At 40.7% G+C, this 18,758-nt stretch overlaps 2 protein-coding genes across 4 annotated transcripts; both read left to right on the forward strand.

Annotated features, from left to right (window-relative positions):
• The first annotated feature begins 118 nt into the window (after positions 1–118).
• On the forward strand, positions 119–8,015 carry LOC143010297 (uncharacterized). Of its 3 annotated transcripts, none has more exons than XM_076162564.1 (26): positions 119–425; positions 1,095–1,188; positions 1,267–1,326; positions 1,671–1,727; positions 1,809–1,880; positions 2,206–2,253; positions 2,631–2,699; positions 2,967–3,014; positions 3,088–3,156; positions 3,300–3,356; positions 3,453–3,512; positions 3,661–3,720; positions 4,427–4,498; positions 4,588–4,650; positions 4,790–4,867; positions 4,944–5,003; positions 5,099–5,146; positions 5,289–5,360; positions 5,514–5,588; positions 5,861–5,914; positions 6,002–6,043; positions 6,324–6,404; positions 6,499–6,538; positions 6,611–6,656; positions 6,733–7,147; positions 7,237–8,015. In XM_076162564.1, the coding sequence occupies exons 2-26, from the start codon at positions 1,096–1,098 to the stop codon at positions 7,717–7,719; spliced, it is 2,322 nt and encodes a 773-aa protein (XP_076018679.1). In that variant the 5' UTR covers positions 119–425; position 1,095; the 3' UTR covers positions 7,720–8,015. The 3 variants fall into 3 exon arrangements, with proteins under 3 accessions (XP_076018679.1, XP_076018682.1, XP_076018680.1); XM_076162567.1 differs by having other exon boundaries at positions 1,095–1,179; XM_076162565.1 differs by lacking the exon at positions 119–425 and adding an exon at positions 491–862.
• A 5,404-nt stretch (positions 8,016–13,419) lies between these two features.
• On the forward strand, positions 13,420–17,638 carry LOC143010309 (uncharacterized). The gene is made up of 7 exons (XM_076162581.1): positions 13,420–13,611; positions 14,758–15,044; positions 15,206–15,397; positions 15,506–15,601; positions 15,781–15,919; positions 16,059–16,232; positions 16,469–17,638. The coding sequence occupies exons 2-7, from the start codon at positions 14,760–14,762 to the stop codon at positions 16,510–16,512; spliced, it is 930 nt and encodes a 309-aa protein (XP_076018696.1). The 5' UTR covers positions 13,420–13,611; positions 14,758–14,759; the 3' UTR covers positions 16,513–17,638.
• Positions 17,639–18,758: the final 1,120 nt, after the last annotated feature.

The raw sequence follows: 18,758 nt of genomic DNA on the forward strand, positions 1-18,758 counted from the left end.
CACAAAATACAACGCAATACAACATATTAAAATATACTAAAGATAACTTGTAAATGTCTCATGGAGTTCACACGCGCCATTTAAAGGTAATTAGCATTAGCCACGCCCACACGCAGGTAACGCCGGTGATTTGAATAAAAGCCGGGTGGATTTTGTTTTTGTTTATATTTCTTTATTAAAAGTGTCTTTTATCGTGCTATGAGGGGGCTGTATGTCATCTTTCACAGTCTTCTGTACATTGTTTCTCTTTTATATCGAAACTTGAAATCAGAGCCCAGCATATCAGGTTCTTTGTCCAACCTGTTTGGCGTCTTTTGCTGTAAATGGAGGAAGTGAAGGACTGAAAGTTTTAAACCATCCGCACCACCGTTTTTGTTTTCATTAGTTTAATGATTCGTTTTTATTGTTTCTGATCCGGTACTGAGGTAAGCACCGCGGCCGCTTCTTTGTTTGTTGTCGAATAGATGTTGACATTTTGTCGAGTCAAACATTCCTCCGCATTGAGCCACAGGTGCTGTCGTTCGTGATGCGAGGACGCCATTTTGCCAAACTCCGTTCTAAACGTTAGCAGAAATGCACTGAAAGTTTAAGTTGACTACGTTAAATATTTATAAAAAAGCAAATTTAAAGCCGTCCACCGCAGTAGATAAAACGTAATAAGTCGGGGGTTGTTTCGTTCATCAAGCAGCACGTTTACCGGTGATATGATTTGTTTTTGTAACTGCCTAGCTTAGCTTTGCCTCTTATCCCATCCCTCCGGTGACGCATTTAGACAAGCTTGCAGCGTAAACACGTTACAAAAGTGGAGATTTAACATGAACACCCGCTAACTTGTGGTTATGATATGAACCGAATTCAGCAGGTAGGCAATGTATTCTAGACAGCAACTCTAAATAATCTTCATAACGATTGGATATGTGCTTGGAAGCGATTATCCTATATATTGTCGAATTGTGAACGGGGTTTGGCGTGCGTCCATGGTAAGGGACAGTCGCGAACTCGGCCATTTAGATGTCTTCAACATGTTGTCGTGCGTATTTTTACGCAATATTTTTATATTCGTGTGTTTTGTTACGTGCTGTGTTGTATTTCAGCATGAATATATTCAGAAGAGAGAAAGACACTGGCACAACACCAGTGGTTCCAACTCCAGCGGTTCCACCCAGGCCCAGCAGGGAGGTACTTTGTGTGCGTGTGATTGGAGGATCATGTGTTTGCGTGCGTGTCTGTCTGTGCTAATATTTGAGCCTTTTCACCCCTCACCAGGAACTCGACAAGCCCATCACGAACAGCCTGAACAGGCCGGATGCTGCATCAGTGCCTCAGGTGACTGTACTCACGGATGTAAATCCATCCATGCACACAGTTAGTTTTACTTTTTAACTTTGTAGGTAGGAAAACAACACTAATGGTCATATTGTCCTAGACAAAGGTTGGGAAAATAAGTGTCACTTATTCTCCACCACATGAAAACATTTAAAGTTTCTATTAAAATGAAGGATGCGCTGGTATCATTCTTCTATTAAGGTGGAGAAATTAGCTGAAATTTCAAAAAACAAAACAAACTTTTCTATTTAAATTTGACTCAATAGAGTACGTGTAAAAAACATTCAGGGTGTTTTCCCTTTTCTAATTTGTTTGTGCGTTTCATGTTTTTTCTTAACTTTCAGAGGACAGGAGTGATGGGAGTGATGCAGAAGGCCAACCCGTTCAAATCCACCTCGCAGGTAAGCATGTAATGCCTCGTAGTTTTGGCAACTGAAGTATGTTCTACAAAATCTGAAGATAAATCTGCTATTTGCACTCAGGCGCCACCTACAGTCAACAAAGCGCTATCCTCAGAGTCACTAGACCAGGGACCAGTTGCTGCCGCCCCATCGGTGAGAACACAAAGTTCATCTAGTCACTAGATCTAGTCCAATTTCTAATTCCAAAGTTCCACTAGATTCTAGTGGAACTTTGGAATTAGAAATTGGACCCATTTGGTGTTTTTAAATTACCTAGAGTTATCAGCTCTAGTTGTCATTTATATTGACAAAACTGCAGATATTTTCTTTAAAAAAAAACATGTATTTAAAAAAAAATTCTACATTTCTGTGAAATCTGACTGAAATATCTTTATAGAACAGAGTTTGGCCAAAAAAAGAAACATTTAGGAATTCAGGTTTTCATTTTTCTCCTTTGTTTGTTTTTTTTGAATTCCAGAAACTGGGAGTGATGCAGAAGATCAACCCGTTCAAATCCACCCCACAGGTAAGCACACAATGCCCCATACTTTGTAACTATAGATATCTGATGCTTTAACTCAGTGGTTCCCAAACTTTTTCTGCAGGGCCCCCCTTTTGTAGATAAGAAAATCTTCATACACACACCTTTGGCTTCCAAACTCCACTTGAATTTATCTTCAACATTGTAATTCATTTAACTCCAACTTATTATTTAACAAAACAAAATAATAAAGTGACAAATCACCTTTACCGAAGAATTGTAAAAGGCTAATGGTGTAATACTGTGTAACTTTTACTGTGTAACAGCGTTTCTGCTTTCAACAAATTATCTCTTGTCGCGCCCCCCCTGCAATATCTCTCCCCACTTTGGGAACCATTGCTTTAACTACTATTTGCACTCAGTCCTCTACAGTAAGCAAAGCTCCATCCTCAGAGTCACTAGATCAGGGATCAGCTGCAGACGCCTCACAGGTGAGAACACAAACTACACTCATTGGAATTTTTTAATAGGAAATTGGACCATTGGGTCATTTTCCAAAACATTTATATCTAGATTCTTAACATTGTTAGGGTTAAGTTACCTAGAATTTCCTGTTAAGATTGTTACATTTGGATCGGTAAAATTGTACTAGAAAATATTGCTTAAAAAGATAAGTATTTAAAGAAATATACATTTTGGTGAAATATAACTGGTAGATCTTTGTAGAACAAATTTTGGATTTGTTTCCTGAATTCCAGAAGATGGGAGTGATGCAGAGGATCAACCCGTTCAAATCCACCTCACAGGTAAGCACACAATGACCCATACTTACTAACTATACATATCTGATGCTTAAACTACTACTGTATTTGCACTCAGTCCTCTACAGTCAGCAAAGCTCCATCCTCAGAGTCACTAGATCAGGGATCAGCTGCAGACGCCTCACAGGTGAGAACACAAACTACACTTGTTTTTTCGAATTTGCAGGCCTCAGGAGCCATTAGATGTTTCTCTTTTTACAATGGAGTGTGGATCAAAACATTTCTTCAGCTGTCCTTGTTCATATTCATATATTGTTCATATAACTCCAGAGGTCAGGAATGATGGGAGTGATGCAGAAGGTCAACCCATTCAAGTCCACGTCACACGTAAGCACTGCACTGCCTGTGTGGTCAAATGTTCAGTCTAAACTGTCCATCTATGTTTAACGAGTCAAAGTCTACTCAATTGCATTGATCTTGTAGGTCTCTAAGGCACCGTCTTCAGAGTCGCTGGAACAAGGACCGGTCTCAGATTCTGCTCAGGTAAGTGAAGGCAGACACATGGAGTTAAACAATGCAGGCCTAAAAAATGAATGCTTGTTGATCAAAGTGTTTTTCTGCAATTTTTGCTTTGATAATCCATGTTTAAGTCGAAACTTTCCTGATATAACCCTTTGTGTACTTGTTTCAGAACCCTGGTGTGTTTAAAGGGGCGATGCAGAAAGTCAACCCATTCAAATCCTCCACACAGGTATGTTCAGCATTGTCCACTGAGCCATTAATGACCTACTCCAGTGGTTACCAAACTTTTTCTGCAGGGCCCCCCTTTTGTAGATAAGAAAATCTTTGTGCCCCCCCAACACACACACACACACACCCTTAGCTTCCAAACTCCACTTGAATTTATTTTAAACATTGCAATTGATAAAACTGGGACTTATTATTTATCAAAACAAAATAAATAAGTGACAAATCACCTTTACAGTGGAATTAAAAGTCTTATGGTGTAATACTGTGTGACTTTTAGTGTGTAACAGCATTTCTGCAATACCTCTGCGCCCCCCACTTTGGGAACTGACACTGACCTAGTCTATAGTTAACCATCAACCTGACCTGCTGTTCAACTAGAAGTTTTGCACAAAAGTATGTCAAGTATGACTTATAGAGAAGACGCCTTGAGCCTCGCTTCGTTATTCATTGTGTTTCATCCTCATAAGAAAATAGCGTGCAGTAGACATCCGGAAAGAAAGTGTCAGATTTCTTTATGTAATCAACAATCGCACGTCTAATGTGCTTTCATTAATTATAGAGGAATCTAAACATTGTCACTTTGTCATCTATTTTTAAACAAAGAAGTAGCTTCATGTAATGGAGGGAAAAGGCAGTTCTTAAAAGTGCAAAGAATGAAGGTCTGTTTCCTTTCTGCCCTTTCAACACTTGCCCATCTTCGCCTCTAGGTGTCCAAGATCGAACCGCAGACCGACTCTGCAGATTCCCAAGGAGGTGGTAAACAACAGGAGGCGGGACAGGTTTGAGCTCCTCCTACAAATGCAACCAGATTGAAGCTAATCCTGCTTGATCAGTTTAGTTAACCTCACATGGTTTCCTTGTTTTATAGAATGTTGGAATGATTTCTGGCATGATTCAGAAAGTCAACCCGTTTAAGTCCTCACAACCACAGGTAGTCATTTTAATACTGGTCAGGATGACATTCACTTACAACATAACAGTAATGTTATGAAACGCCACAGGATTTAGCATGAAATTCTCTGACATTACCTTTAACTTCATGAATAAAGTTCCACTGACTGTCCCGTCAGGGTGCTCAGCCGCTACACGGTGACCTCTCCTCCAGCAGCGGAAGCCTGACCACCAGTAATAACGTCCCAGAAAAGCAGGTAGGACCTATGCAATCTTCAGATGGAGGAGCAGGTGTAAAGCTTTGGATCTGATTGCATCACATTTGAATCTTAGAACCCAGGGAAGTTCAAAGGGGCGATGCAGAAAATAAACCCGTTCAAGTCCTTCACACAGGTAACACAGAGAAGATAAATATCCCACACAGCCACAATGTCAAAGACGTTGATCTTGCCTGACATTAACAGATCTTCCATACATGCATGCTATAGGTGCCAAATGAGGACGTGTTTTCTGCAGACGCCTCGGCCAATGCAGAGGTACTAGATGAAGAGTGATTTAACTTGTTTGTTTTCTATTAAAATGAGCTAATTAGTGACCTAAAGGTAGCAATGCTGAAGAACATGCACCAGTAATATTGCATTAATCATAGGACACATTGATCTCTGTCTTGCCCATTAGGACACTCGGTCCATGCAGAGTGAGCGGTCCTCCAGCTCTGGCAGCTTGGACGACAGCACTATTGAGAGACACGTAAGACACAGCCACGTTTCATGTCTAGTTTGCACGCACCGAGACAAACTGTATAGCAATGTATCACTTAACAGCGGCACGGTAAAGGTTCATATCATTTCAGTTTTCATATCTGGGGCCATTTCCTAAATAAACCCCACAATCTCCCTACAGACCATTTGGTACACGGATGCCGAAAGCAGCCACAAGGTGAAGGACCAACCAAAACTTCCGCAGAGGAAAATGGGGGTATGTAGCTCCAGTGGGTAAGGATGGGTGTATTTCTTTTTTTATATATTAGAGTTGCTGTGACACAGCAGCATTCACTGAGGACCAGATAAAGTTGGTGACATCAGACCAAATGAATCATTTGATAGTACTACTAGTAGTGCAACTCAAATATATAAAAGAAAATACTGAATAAATCGGGAAATGATTTGACATTTGCTCTTCATAAAAAGAAGAGTGCTCAATTACTTCTTTTACCTTTTTAAAGAGAAAGTATTTCTACCCTCTTCCAGACGTTCAGAATAAGAAGGATTCTGCCCAGTGCACTGTTTGGGCCTGGATCAAAGGTACTGCTCCCACCATGCACTTAAACTACATTTAAAATCTTGACCTTTGGGATTATTCTCTTCTTCATGGGTTCTGTCCTTCAACAGGATTCTTCTGCAGGATCATCTGACTCTCAGCCTGTGCCAGAGGTTAGCAACACACATTCTCACACACAGAACCTGGTTGGACTGTCTTTTTTTATAGCCTTTTGAAGTAACACAGCAGCCACCTGCTTGCCAATAGGATGTGAAATGAGACAAGCGGGAATGTAAGTCCCCTGCTGGCAGACGAGTTGAGTTTATTCTAGGGTAATCTTGTTTTGAGCCTCGGGTCAAATTCCAACAGCACTGACGTCTACCATGATGCTTTTCAACATTGTTTCTCACAGTGTGTGTGCGTGTTATTCAGGTTATTGTGCCAATGTTTCAGGAGGAAGTGGTGGAGGTCCAGGTGCTTACGATGGCGGAAGTTCCGGTGCCTAGTGAGGGAACAGAAGATGACCCTCTTGATGCAAGTTTCTTATCTTGTACACAATTTTTGCGTACATGTGTTTTAATTCATTTTCATGCAGATTTATTCAGGAACTCTTAATTTACATTTCCAGGATGAAGACGGCCTTTTGTCATGGTGGAGGACTGTTGATGGTGAGTTTGAGGAACATGCAATGCAATCTATCACTGGCATTGCAGCTCTGATCACTTTTGTGTTTTTGTTAGGATGGGATGAGTGGAGTGAGATGAACCAGGATGAAGATGCTCAAGAGTAAGTAAACACACACCTTTGATGGTCTTTTAGAAATACTGTATGTGCTACAACCCCCCATATTCTTCTGCTTCAGAGTTGTTGAAGATGCGGCTGATCGTGTCTTCATGGCGGCTCGTCTCTTTGTCCGCCTCTTCAACAAACGAGGTGCTTCACTCCAGCAACGCATCCTCGAGCTGATCGCTTTGGCTGACGCCGCCGACGCATTCCACAAGAAAACGGTAACTGCGAGCGTGGGCGGTGGGGTGGCCAGTGTCGCAGGATCCATCACGACAATCACAGGCCTCGTGCTGGCGCCCTTCACGATGGGGGCGTCGCTAATTGTCACAGCGGTTGGTATCGGTGTTGCCACTGCAGGTGGACTGGCGTCTGCGTCAGCCAACATCACAGACACGGTCCACTCCAAGACGGACCGCAAGAAGGTGGAGCAGATGATTCAAGGCTACCAGGGTGAGATAAAGGACATCAAGGAGTGTCTAGAGTTTGTACAGGTGAGACCGCTCAGTCCCTGTCTGTCTTTGTCTGCCTCCCTTTTGCCCATTGAACCTGTTGTTTACCTTCTCCCATTCTCACCTAACAGGAGGGCATGGAGACCCTGGAGGAATGGAACTTTGATGCGTACGCTGAGAGTATCTCAAAGAAGCACCTGAATCAGAACGTTAAACATGTGATGAAGGAGGGTGGCCGTGCCGGCAAGGCTCTGGTCATCAACACAGAAAGCCTCATTAACACAGTTCAGGTCCTTAGTGTAGCAGGTGGAGCCGCGAAGGCCGCCCAGGTGGTGAGCATCACCACTGGAGTGATGTCAGGCCTCTTCCTGGCTCTCGATGTGTTCTTCCTGGCGAAGGACTCCATTGAGCTGAGAAAGGGAGCTAAGACTGATTTTGCTGCCAAGATCCGAGATGTTTGCAAGGACCTGCAGGACGGGCTCCTGGAGCTGAACCGCATCAAGGAGCAGCTACAGAAAACTATGGAGGGGATAGAGGTAGAGGTAGAAGAGGAGGAGGAGGATGAAGAGTTGTTGAAGTCTGACCTGAAGAAACTTGCCCTGCTTGAAGAATGAATGAGTTGACAATGGTTAGGAAAAAACAAAAGCCTCACTGCCTTGATTCTGAAGTCACAAAAGCTGACACAAGCACACAGTAACTTAAGGTATAGAAATGAATACCTGTATTTAAACACTGTAGCATTTTTAATGTGTCACAGATACTGTTTTATAGTAAAGACAGAATTGAAATTTAAGATTAAATCAATTATATTTATTCAGTATAGTAAGTAAATTTTAATATTGATAGCCGTGCAGAATTTATTTATATATTAAGCCAAATGTTTTAGCAATAAAGTGAGTTTCAAACCCTGCCTTTAAATGCCTCTTGTGAATTCCTTCCAGTAAATCGCATCTTCTTTTTCACATCAGGAAATGATTCATGCCAACTTCATGTTGAGCATCAGATTTACTGGTAATTGGGGTGTGGAGGAATGCACACACGCTTCAAGACACATCAAGATATGAAATTACCCATAAATGTCACAACAAAGAACAGTACACGCAATAATTCTGTATTATAATAATCTGTAGTACAATAGAAAACTACAGTAACTACAGTGTTTTGAAATGATCTCGTGATTTGACAACATTTTGAGTATAAGTATTATCTAAGTTGGAGCATCGTAGAAATCCATGGCTCGTGTCAATAGGCCTCTAAAAACTCCAATGAAACAGTGACACTTACAAAACATGTCACTGACCTAGTTCAGATGTAATTTTCCTGAAAATCCTTACATTTTGTAGAATTGCCAGCATATCAGTTCACGGCAATGAAAACAAAGGTGATGTATACATGGATATCAAGTGTGGTTGTTGGACCAGGACTACTTTATGTCTGCACTATGCGCGTGTGCACCCAGAGGATCCTAAAGCCTGTGACCTAATTATGACATTGGTATATGCAAAGGGTTTATGAACGTATTGAACAATCCCCAAACACCTGACCTGTGCAGCAGTGTCCTCACCTCATGGCACAGAACCAGCTGCTCCTCTTCAGTAGTCAGTTCGTTTCTTGTTGCCCACACCTCCACAGACCCTGTGTGAAAGAAACATTTGAATCGGTTTAGTAATGTTGGCACAATCTTGATCAGGAAGTAGGAAATTACTCATTTCTAGTAACAACCAAACAGACAGGAATGGAAAACAAAATGTCCTCTGCAAGGTAAATGACAGCAAAGTGAATAAGATGGAATGAAACCAAACAACAGAGGTACCAGACAAGCACAATAGGTAATTTACGGTCGCGGAAAGCACCGCTCCAACATATGGGTTGTTGCGTCATATGCATTTTTTAAAGTTGCTTAGCAGCATGACTTCATGAATCATGTCACAGAAACTACTGGTTTAGAAATAGAACAGAGAACATTATTGCCCCCTCTGTCACCTGAGGTCACAGGTACAGGCAAGGCGGCGCCGCAAGGAGGCAAATTGTTGACAGTTGAGCGTCATGGCCACAGGAAATAAGAAAAAAAACCTGGTTCCTGTCAGAAGTTAGTGTTTGAATAGTGAAGTGATTGATCTCTACCTCTATGTTCACTTGAATGGAAACTAAGCTAAACATTTGAAATACAGTTGTCGTAATGAGACAAGAACTTATGTCAGGGTTCAAGGGTCAGAGAGTTACAACGTGGAGACTACCTGTAATTTGTCTGCTTTCAATTGACCTTACAGGTAAAAGACCTTCTCAAACACCCGCCAGGAAAAGAATGGTGGATGGGCTTTGATGGACCCATTACCTGGCCTGCTGGCATGGGAAGCCTTCGAGTCAAGAAGAGAAAACGAGACCCATCCTGTGTCTACACTCATACTACACCTGGCCAACTAAGGCTAAGACTAATCAAATTGTGTTCCAATTTCGATGTTTAACGTTTAGGGTTTTTTCCCTCTGCCCAGCTCCATGAAAGACCTGCTCTGTGTGCACACAAACAGCGCCCAATGCTTGAGAACACGGATGTGGTAAAATAATGTTTACTCGGCAGCAAGGTCAATAAGCCATGTTTGTTGTGGGCTTTATCAAAATATTGCCTACTGGGCTATGCATTCCAATTTGTGTTTAACACTTCAGACTCGCTGGCTATTCGTACGTGGTTATTTATTAATTATTTTGTGTTTGCTTGCATCTGTGTCTGTTAATATTCACCTATCAAAGTGTGTGTGAGTCTGTCTTAATTAACATGTGACGATTGTTGACTATAGAGTGGTGACGACGGGGAGATTAGAACTTGAAAAGAAAGAATGGGGCGTACCACGAGTGTGGAGCATTGCATTATTGTCTTGAGGGGGAAACTTAACACTCTGGCGATGCAGATGAACAAGTGGGGCGACATTTTTCAGGACTTTGTTTCCACCAACCTTTGGCACACAAAAGAATCGCCTCACAGCTCACATTTCTCCAGGGTTAAGAAATATTCCACACATGGCATCATTTTTGGTTCGCCATTCAGGTGACTCATTTAGAGAAAAATGTATCTGCGACCTGGCCATGACACTGTGTACTGATTGATCAACATGTAAACATAAGCCTGCATTTTCTATTCAAAACATATCTCACTCAGTGTTCTTTTCTAGGAGCACACCTTTAAATGTTCTTGCCAAGAAAGTCCTAGCCAGAAAAGCTCATGTAGAATAACAAACAGGCGAACTAGTCCCAATCATAAACAAGTTCACACCCCTAATTGCAATGGAATGATTGATGACACTAATGTTTGTCGTACGCTACATTCGCACATTTGATCCTAATGGTGCACACACTTGAGGTTATCTTAACACGGGGGCAACAATGCAACAAGCTCATCTTGTTGTTTTAATGCAAAGTGGTGTGTCTCCTCTGAGTGCAGCAGTGCAACAAATGTCCAGCAAACAACATTCCAATGAGAATGGCTGAAGATGACCCAAAACCTGAAACTCTACCTGAGGAATATCAAGCTGAAATTCCATTTCCACAGCGCTAAGTACCTGGAGCGAGTCCTGCCATTCCTATCATTCATATGTACTGTATGCAAATTAGTGAAATAATTGTAAATTATAGTTGTTAAATGGAGACTAGTGGAAGAGTGGATTAAACAATATTCCTATGCTTGTCTGTGTTTGAAGTCGAACTCCTCAGCATTTGTCAGAATCAAACACAGCAATGAGGCGACCATCTAAGCTTCAGATCGGCCAAACACAGGGATTTTATGGACGATGATGTAGATGAGTGCAGCTGAGGTCCACGGAAAGACTTCATTATCTTGCGTCAGTTCTGTGTCACACACTTCACACCACAAGACTGTGATGACTCATTGTTGGTATTAGCATTCAGCAAAGTCACAGGACCAGTTTTATGTGCAAAGGAATTCTATGTCGTTATGGCGAAGATACCGGTTTAATAGCATGTGATGAGTAACAATCAGTATCATTGTTAGTTCTGGTTGCACCTTTTGTCCATTTCCTGTAACAGAAACTTCACATTTGAACTTCAATCGTAGCTAGCTACACTTGTAGATTATTAGACCTGTAAGGATAAATGTGTTGATGGCATTTAATCTGTTAAACTGTTTATTTGTCTGAATTTGTATATCAAATGCAAGTTTTGTTTAAGAAGCTCCACACCACAGCAAAATGGTGAAGATGTAACATGTACATTGGTGGTGGAATAACAGTTTATAATAATACGGTAATATGACAGAACTGTTTAAAAATGGTCAAGCTCATTATCAATGCCTTAATAAACAGCGATGTAATTAATTTGCAGTTCCTGTAAGCCTATGTATATTTTTGGTCCTGCGTCCATTCAATCTAACCTCTCCCTGGGGGAAAACACACAACTGATATGTGGTTTGTAATAAGAGCTGAACTTCTGTCACTGCCCGCAATCTCTCAAAAAAAACACAGCAACAAGCACTTGGCACCAAAAATGTTGCCACAGCGCAAAAATAGCATCGCCCTGCTCCCCACCGTCAACAGAGATGACCTTGTACCGCACTGAACAATGACACAAGAACACATATCATAAGTCATGAACAACACACACCTGCAGACTATAGTTGTATAGTGATTATGGATCACTTTAGTGCATTACACTGAATGTGTCCTGCATTCAAAGTCCTACTCCAAGTGAATAAGCCTGAAGATGCCAATAGTGCCTTTGTCACTTCCCTTATATAAATATACAAATATGTCTTAAGTCTATGTGTCGTCAACAGTTTTCACTCTATTGTCATATTTTAACTGTTTATCCCCTGTTCGGTCTTGACGTGCAAATTAACTTTTCACTACAGCCATCAGAATCATGTAGTTGAGCAATAAGTTTCTTCTTTCCTCTGAAATAGAGGTTGGATGACGCACATTCCTTTCTACAACTCTACACATAACGAGAGAGTGTGTGCCATTCCTGCAGCAGCACCCCGAGTCCATTCTCTCGTGGATTGACAGGAGCAGCCTTGTCTGGACTTGTTTGCCCAATACACAAAGAGGAACAAGATTTACGCGAAACCGTAGATGACAATGACGACCTGAGGTGCAAGACCGGCAGTACCGTGGAAAAACCAGTTTCTGTAACTGTCCTCTGTCTCGTTGCTGGTTTCAAATTCCAGCCAGCTTTGTTCAAACTCCGACACACACATTGGCAACGTACATTTTGCTCTCGTGTTTTGACCATGCGTATTGTTGTTAATTGTGGTGGTGAGGATAAATCTTAAGACTAGGAGGCTTGTGTGAGGTTTCATTACATGCTTCATTCATCATGATCATACAATAACACACACGCACACCTTTTGATTTCCATACCTTAACGATCAATCCAGTCAAATCTCCAAAGTTAATTTGGCATCAAACAAAGTTTCCCTGCTTTCAAAATTCAAATACTTGATAATTTACATTGGATGACTTACTTGTAACCTTGGCACTGCCAGATAGAAAACAATAAACAGAATTATATAAATATCTATAAGTCACTGGCAAACCAACATTTTCGTCCCTGTCACTTTGATTTTAAAAGGTAAATCGTTCACCTGGGCCTGGAAACCAAAGTAGAAAGGATTTGTAATAAACCTTCAGCTCCCAGATCGTTTATGACACCAGTGTCTAAGGTTATTTGTTTCTTTCGTTGTTGTTTTTAAATCTAATAATACACAGTTTAGCTACAGGGAACCCACATTATTACTTTGGTTGCTTTTGTGTTCACACATTAGGAAGATTTTATGTTACAAACAAATGTAAAAAAATATATACATGTAATTGTAACAAAATAAGGACAAATATTAGGTTTTCGAGCCAAGGACAGAAGCTGAGAATCATTCAAAATATAACAGAAAACTCTTGTGGTCACACTTTTGTGGTACTGTTATATACTACTGCCCTGTATTCAAAAGTGTTGTGGGGTAGAATTTTTGTACGCAATTGAACGTGTGTGTAAACATTTAAGCCTTCTTTATGTCCTTTATGTCCTTTGTGCTTATGTTTTATTTGCTGGCTGATCAGTGCAGAGCCTCGAGGGAGCCTTTGGAAACTTGACACTCTTACGAAAGAACTGGTTAAGATGTGCAGTGACTCGGCACAACTCATTTGTCAAAGGTTGTTATAGTGAACCTGCAAAATGGTTTCCATTACACACACCCCATCCAATCCCTCCAGAGATCACAAATGATGTCAGAGTCAAAAAGGGACACACCTGTTGTGAAGCACATTTTTTCTAATTTCCTTTTCAGCTCTGGTATCTTTCTTCTTCCCTCCCATTGGTTTAAATAGTGGAACAAGTGAATGAAGGTGTTACATCTTTACCTGGGAGCCCATTAAGAACATCGGAAGTGCAGTGAGCTGTGCTACAGAGGAAAACTACCACAACAGGACATCTGGCCTACGGAACTGCAGATCTTCTGCTTCTTCATCAGATTTCACTCTTTCAGTTCAAGAAAAGGACATCAAAAGGTAGGATAAAACAATCGCAGTGATCAAGTGCTGGTAATAATCATATGATATACAGTTTCTTTCACCTGCCATATGTTTGACAAAATGTGTATCTACCAACTATGTCTCGTTAAGCAAATATGAATTAATACATTGAATTATACAATCACTGTTTATGTAATAGTATATAAGTTTTGGTTCAGAGTCCATTTGATCTTCTTTTAAAAACGACTTTACATCTGGATCGGTTTCTGAAGGTCATGGGTTTTAAAAAAAAAAAGCATTTATTATTTTAATATGATATAAATATTGTTATAAGCCTACATGTAATACAATTTCTAGAAATTCAGATCACAAAGTTGAATTGTAAATCTTCTGCTTGATTTTGTAATGGAAAACTATAAAACAAATGTATAAGTGAATGAAGGAGAATTATACAATGGGTTTGAATTCCAATTAGGTTCACAACTAAAGAGGATGTTATGATACATGAATATGTAGGTATATGATTAATTTAAAGGAATCTAACCATGAACATTTCAGATCATTCAAACTGTATATAAGATGTGATTCTTCACTTCTAATTCATGTTAGGTTATCACATACAGCCACAAGATTGATAATGATATAATGGAAAAAGAATTTACAAAATAAATATTTCAGACTTTTATTGACCTTTAAAAGTACTTAACATTTCAAGGTGGTATTAGCCTCCTTGCTCAATGGTAGCATCTAGTGGCAACCATAGTAAACTACAACCTCAGCAAACCCCGACTCCTCCTCCAGCAAACTGGATGCCTCATATTCAGATTTTCATTGGGATATCTAATTCCTGTTTGACCTGAAAAACGGCACGAAGAAGGTACGGCTGCCGTTGGGTATTTGCAGTGACAGCAACTGTGATGAAACTTGACAGTCTCCATGTTATCTCGAAAACAAACATCTACTATTACATGACTACGGGAAGCAACACCAGATCCTGCTTACATGTGCAACATATAAAACTACGTATTCAAGGGTTATTGAGGGACCTGGGAAATCCCAAACCAAAGCGGCCTGTTTTGACAGTTTAAGCATCTCACACAATTTGATATAGAAATAGCTTATTACAGCAGATGAGTCCTATGGCATTCCTTACTTATACCATCTTCATCTCACAAACTGTAGACATGGACAACAGATTGGTCGTCACCGCCCTGCTTGTGACACTCTCGTGGATGTGCCTGGGCACCCACTCAACAGCATCAGCAATGAACATGACGGGATCAATGAACATGACCAACATGACGGGACCAATGCACATGACGAACATGACCAACATGACGGGACCAATGAACATGACAAAACCAATGAACACGACGGGACCACCCCCAATGAACATGACACAACCAATGCCCAACGCGACTGCAACACCTCCCCCACTGGAGCCCAACAGCACAGTGGAAGCTCTCACAGTGAGTTATCCTTTTTTAAAAAGAAGAATAATCAAAAGAACTGTGAATATGGAAGCCTATTAAAAAGCTAGAAATGTCTCAACACTTTCACTTGATGGCATTGAACTCCATCAAATTGTTTACCACCCAGCACTGTTAAGTATTTCCTGTTTGTTTTGCAGTCTACCATCGATAGGCAAGAATGCAGGAAGAGGCAGTTCTGCGCAGCCCAGCCCGCCGACTGTGACCCTGCAACATCAGATGGCTGTTTCTTTTTTGGTGCGAGGCGTATCGGTGGGCGAAACTTCAGGTTTACAATCTCTGGAGACTCAAGCGGCTACCTCGCAACGTCCCTGTCAAGTGGTAACACAGCTGTATGTAAAGTTCACACTCACACTATTTAGTATCACAGAGCAAAGAATTGAACACCATAATTGAACAGAGTTTAAGTGTTTGTATTGTTTCTGGTTTTGTGTCCAAAGGGGGTTAATGACACCGCCTATATCTGTGCAAGAGGCAAGAAAGCTGTCAAATTCTTTGGAGCAATTCTCAACAAAGGCATGTTCACCAAGACACAGGTGAGTTCTACCTGTCTCAGTGTAGTGCCTTCTCCTTGTGACTCATATATGCTGGGCCCTCATTATGTTATATCAAACTTGACTTTTATTTATTGAACCAGTATTCTGAACAGTTTTGAGTGTTGTGCGTCTAAAGCCTTTGTTGTTTATCATTTGTAAATTGACAATTTGCTCTACAGGTTAAGGTGAACCGTGTGAAGGCCAGAGTCAGAAATGGAACAATCCAGTGTACGTTTGATGTCACCCTCCCAAGACAACAAACCAGAGCAACAGATACCAGCTTTGGCCTGGCCATCTCCACTGGAACCTACAATGAAAGTAAGCCCACACATTACCATGCACACACATATCATAAGCAAATACAGAGGTAATGCACTTTCAACAGTCAGATAATGACGCATATAGTAGTCAGAAAACACATGCTCTTGAATCATATCCATTTGTCTTTTGTCCCCAGCTTCCGGTGAGCTGGGAACCCCTGTCGATGTTTTAAGGAGTGGTGTTGTAGACCTGGCCAATACAAACACCACTGTCACCAATCAGATTTCCAACAACTCCACCGTCACCGCCGCCCCCACCACCCCCACCACCACTGCTCACGGCGTTTCCCTTCAGCAGTGCCTGTCACAGGGTAAGCGGAAGAGATGGAATTTGTTTTTTGGAAATGCCTGAAATTGACCACTACAGTTTGTGAGTTTGTTTTCTGAACTGATTGTGTGGACGAAGCTGCCAGAGAATGCTTTGTTGAAGTAGAACTCTGAATCTAATCTAATCTAATCTTAATACATCTACATGATGCAAAAGTAATGTTTTGATGTGATCTCCAATTAATCTTTGTTTTCTTTGCCTGTCCCCCTTCCCCTCCAGCTTTGCTGATCACTCTGGGCGTGGTGGGTCTGGCGCTGCTTTAAGAGAGATAAAGCCACCTGAATGAAGGAACGAGAACCATCATTTCCCCATCCATACATCCCTGAACAACATATTTACAAACACTACAACAGCTCACCAGAGGTTTCACAATACTTCACATGTAATTATTTTTCAAATTACCTCAAACTAAAGGTGAGGGAAGGGTGGTACGTGGAATAATCTTTCGACTCCTGTCACATCTCTTGTATTTTCTAAGCTTTGGAAGAATGAAGTGAAATCTATTTTATTGGAGGTTTTAATTTAATGTTACATTTGTGATCCATTTTTGGAGTAGCCAGAATACTGTTGGTTTTATCAGACCTATGGAAGAACCATGAAGAACCGAAGGCTGGCATCTACTGGTGAAAGACTGAATGTCAACAACAGAGCAGATGGATACTTCAATGTCCTGCTTTCACCATTAGATATCAGGCTTCGCATATATTATGCTTTGGGGTGTGGTTACATTGTGTACACTTGTCAGCTAGAATGCTCATGACGGGGAGCTGCTTAGAGCTAATAAACTACTGCATTGTGACCTCTGTAGAATATTGGTACACATACATACACACACTTGTTTTTATATTTCTGAGGGCTCAGAGAAACATGGTTTCAATCTGACGCTGAAAAAAAGGAAATATTTTTTTTATTTTTTTTTATATTTGTCTCTACCCAATTGTTCAGATTCGTACATGTATGTTTACGTGTGCTTGTGTGTGTAGATACAAATTTTTAAATGTGCGATAATGCGCACTAGAGTAAAGCAGACAAACACCATTTGTCTTTTATATCGACGTATCGTATGCTGATGTCAGGCTTACATCAGGTTTTTACGCACTACAGTTATTGTGTTTGTGTGTGCGCGAGTGTTGAACGCGTGAATGAGAACATGTTCACATCCCATTGCTCTAAAGATGAAGCCTTCACTGGCTGATGTTTGCATATGTGTGTGTGTGCGTGTGTGCCTGTGTAAAGTATGTGTGTGTACATGTAAGACAGAGAGCGCACACGTAAATTAGCAATTTCTTTTGAAGAGCGATTAAAATACCACATTGTGGTAGAACAGTGACTTTGCACTTTTTAACAACTGTCTTTATTACACATTTTTGAAATAAATATTTTACTCTATCTGCCTCTTTTTTTTCCCTTGATGCCAACTTTAACATATTAAGTTTGAAATATTTTACAGCTAACATTTAGCATCAATTCAAGAAATCCTGTGAAAATGTTAATGAATCGATAAGGAGCAATATATCCATGATTTTAATGAAATAACAAAAATGTAATCGTCCACGTGTTTTTAAATCAAGTGACTCTGTCCCCATGTGCCCGGAGCACCAAACACTTCATGAAAATGGCTTTCATGGAGGAGCCACAACAAAATGGGGCCTTTCCAACGTCAGATGCCGTGCTTTAGTTTGACTCACCACTTTGCTTCGTTGTGCTGTTCCAGTCACGCCAGGGGGCAAACTGAAAAGGAGGAGAAGGAGAGCTCAAGTTCTTCCTGTCAGGTGATTGAAAAGGAGAACAGGAGGTCAAGAAAAAGCGCGACAGTATGTACGCATCTGTGATTTCTACATGTATGCCTTTCAGTGAGTCCTGGACCAAACAACAAAACAGACACTAATGTCCAGTAACCTCATAGTGATTTGTTTACGGCTTATTTTCATGCCATGTAAATCCTGCAGACTTCCAATAAGGTAAATGTGGTTCAGCACAATAATTTGTAAATGCTGGAAAGGATTTGCATTCCTGTCACCCATTGTATGATCCATTCTCAGTCTTTAGAACCATGCACTGGTGTTTATCATATTCTGCTATGTGTTTTTATACAAGCAGGAAATCTCAGATTCATGATCCTGCTTTTAAAACTGACGCTCATTTAGATAAAAGTGGAACATTAACTCCTCAGCACAAATAATTTCCATGGAGTTCAAGATTGCACCTTTAATTTCAATGTCAAGATCAATGTATTTACAATAATAATACACTCATTTTCTGCACTGTGCTGGATTGCAGAATAAAGGGCATTTGTGGACCCAATGACTTCAGAAACGGAAAATAGGCAAATACTTCAACTTAGTCACACAATCTGATGTGATTTGTTTATGTGCAAAAACCCCATTGGGTCTTGTTGTCCTTCATGCATCCAATGCAAACTCATCACACATTTACATGTTCTCAAATAGCAGAGCAACATGCACTGGTAACAATCAGAGGTAGAGGATCAAACAGGACAGAACTACAG

This window comes from Genypterus blacodes, unplaced genomic scaffold, assembly GCF_046128005.1.
Source record: "Genypterus blacodes isolate CSIRO-AG114 ecotype Tasmania unplaced genomic scaffold, CSIRO-AGI_Gbla_v1 ptg000122l_1, whole genome shotgun sequence".
Classification (NCBI taxonomy): Eukaryota; Metazoa; Chordata; class Actinopteri; order Ophidiiformes; family Ophidiidae; genus Genypterus; species Genypterus blacodes.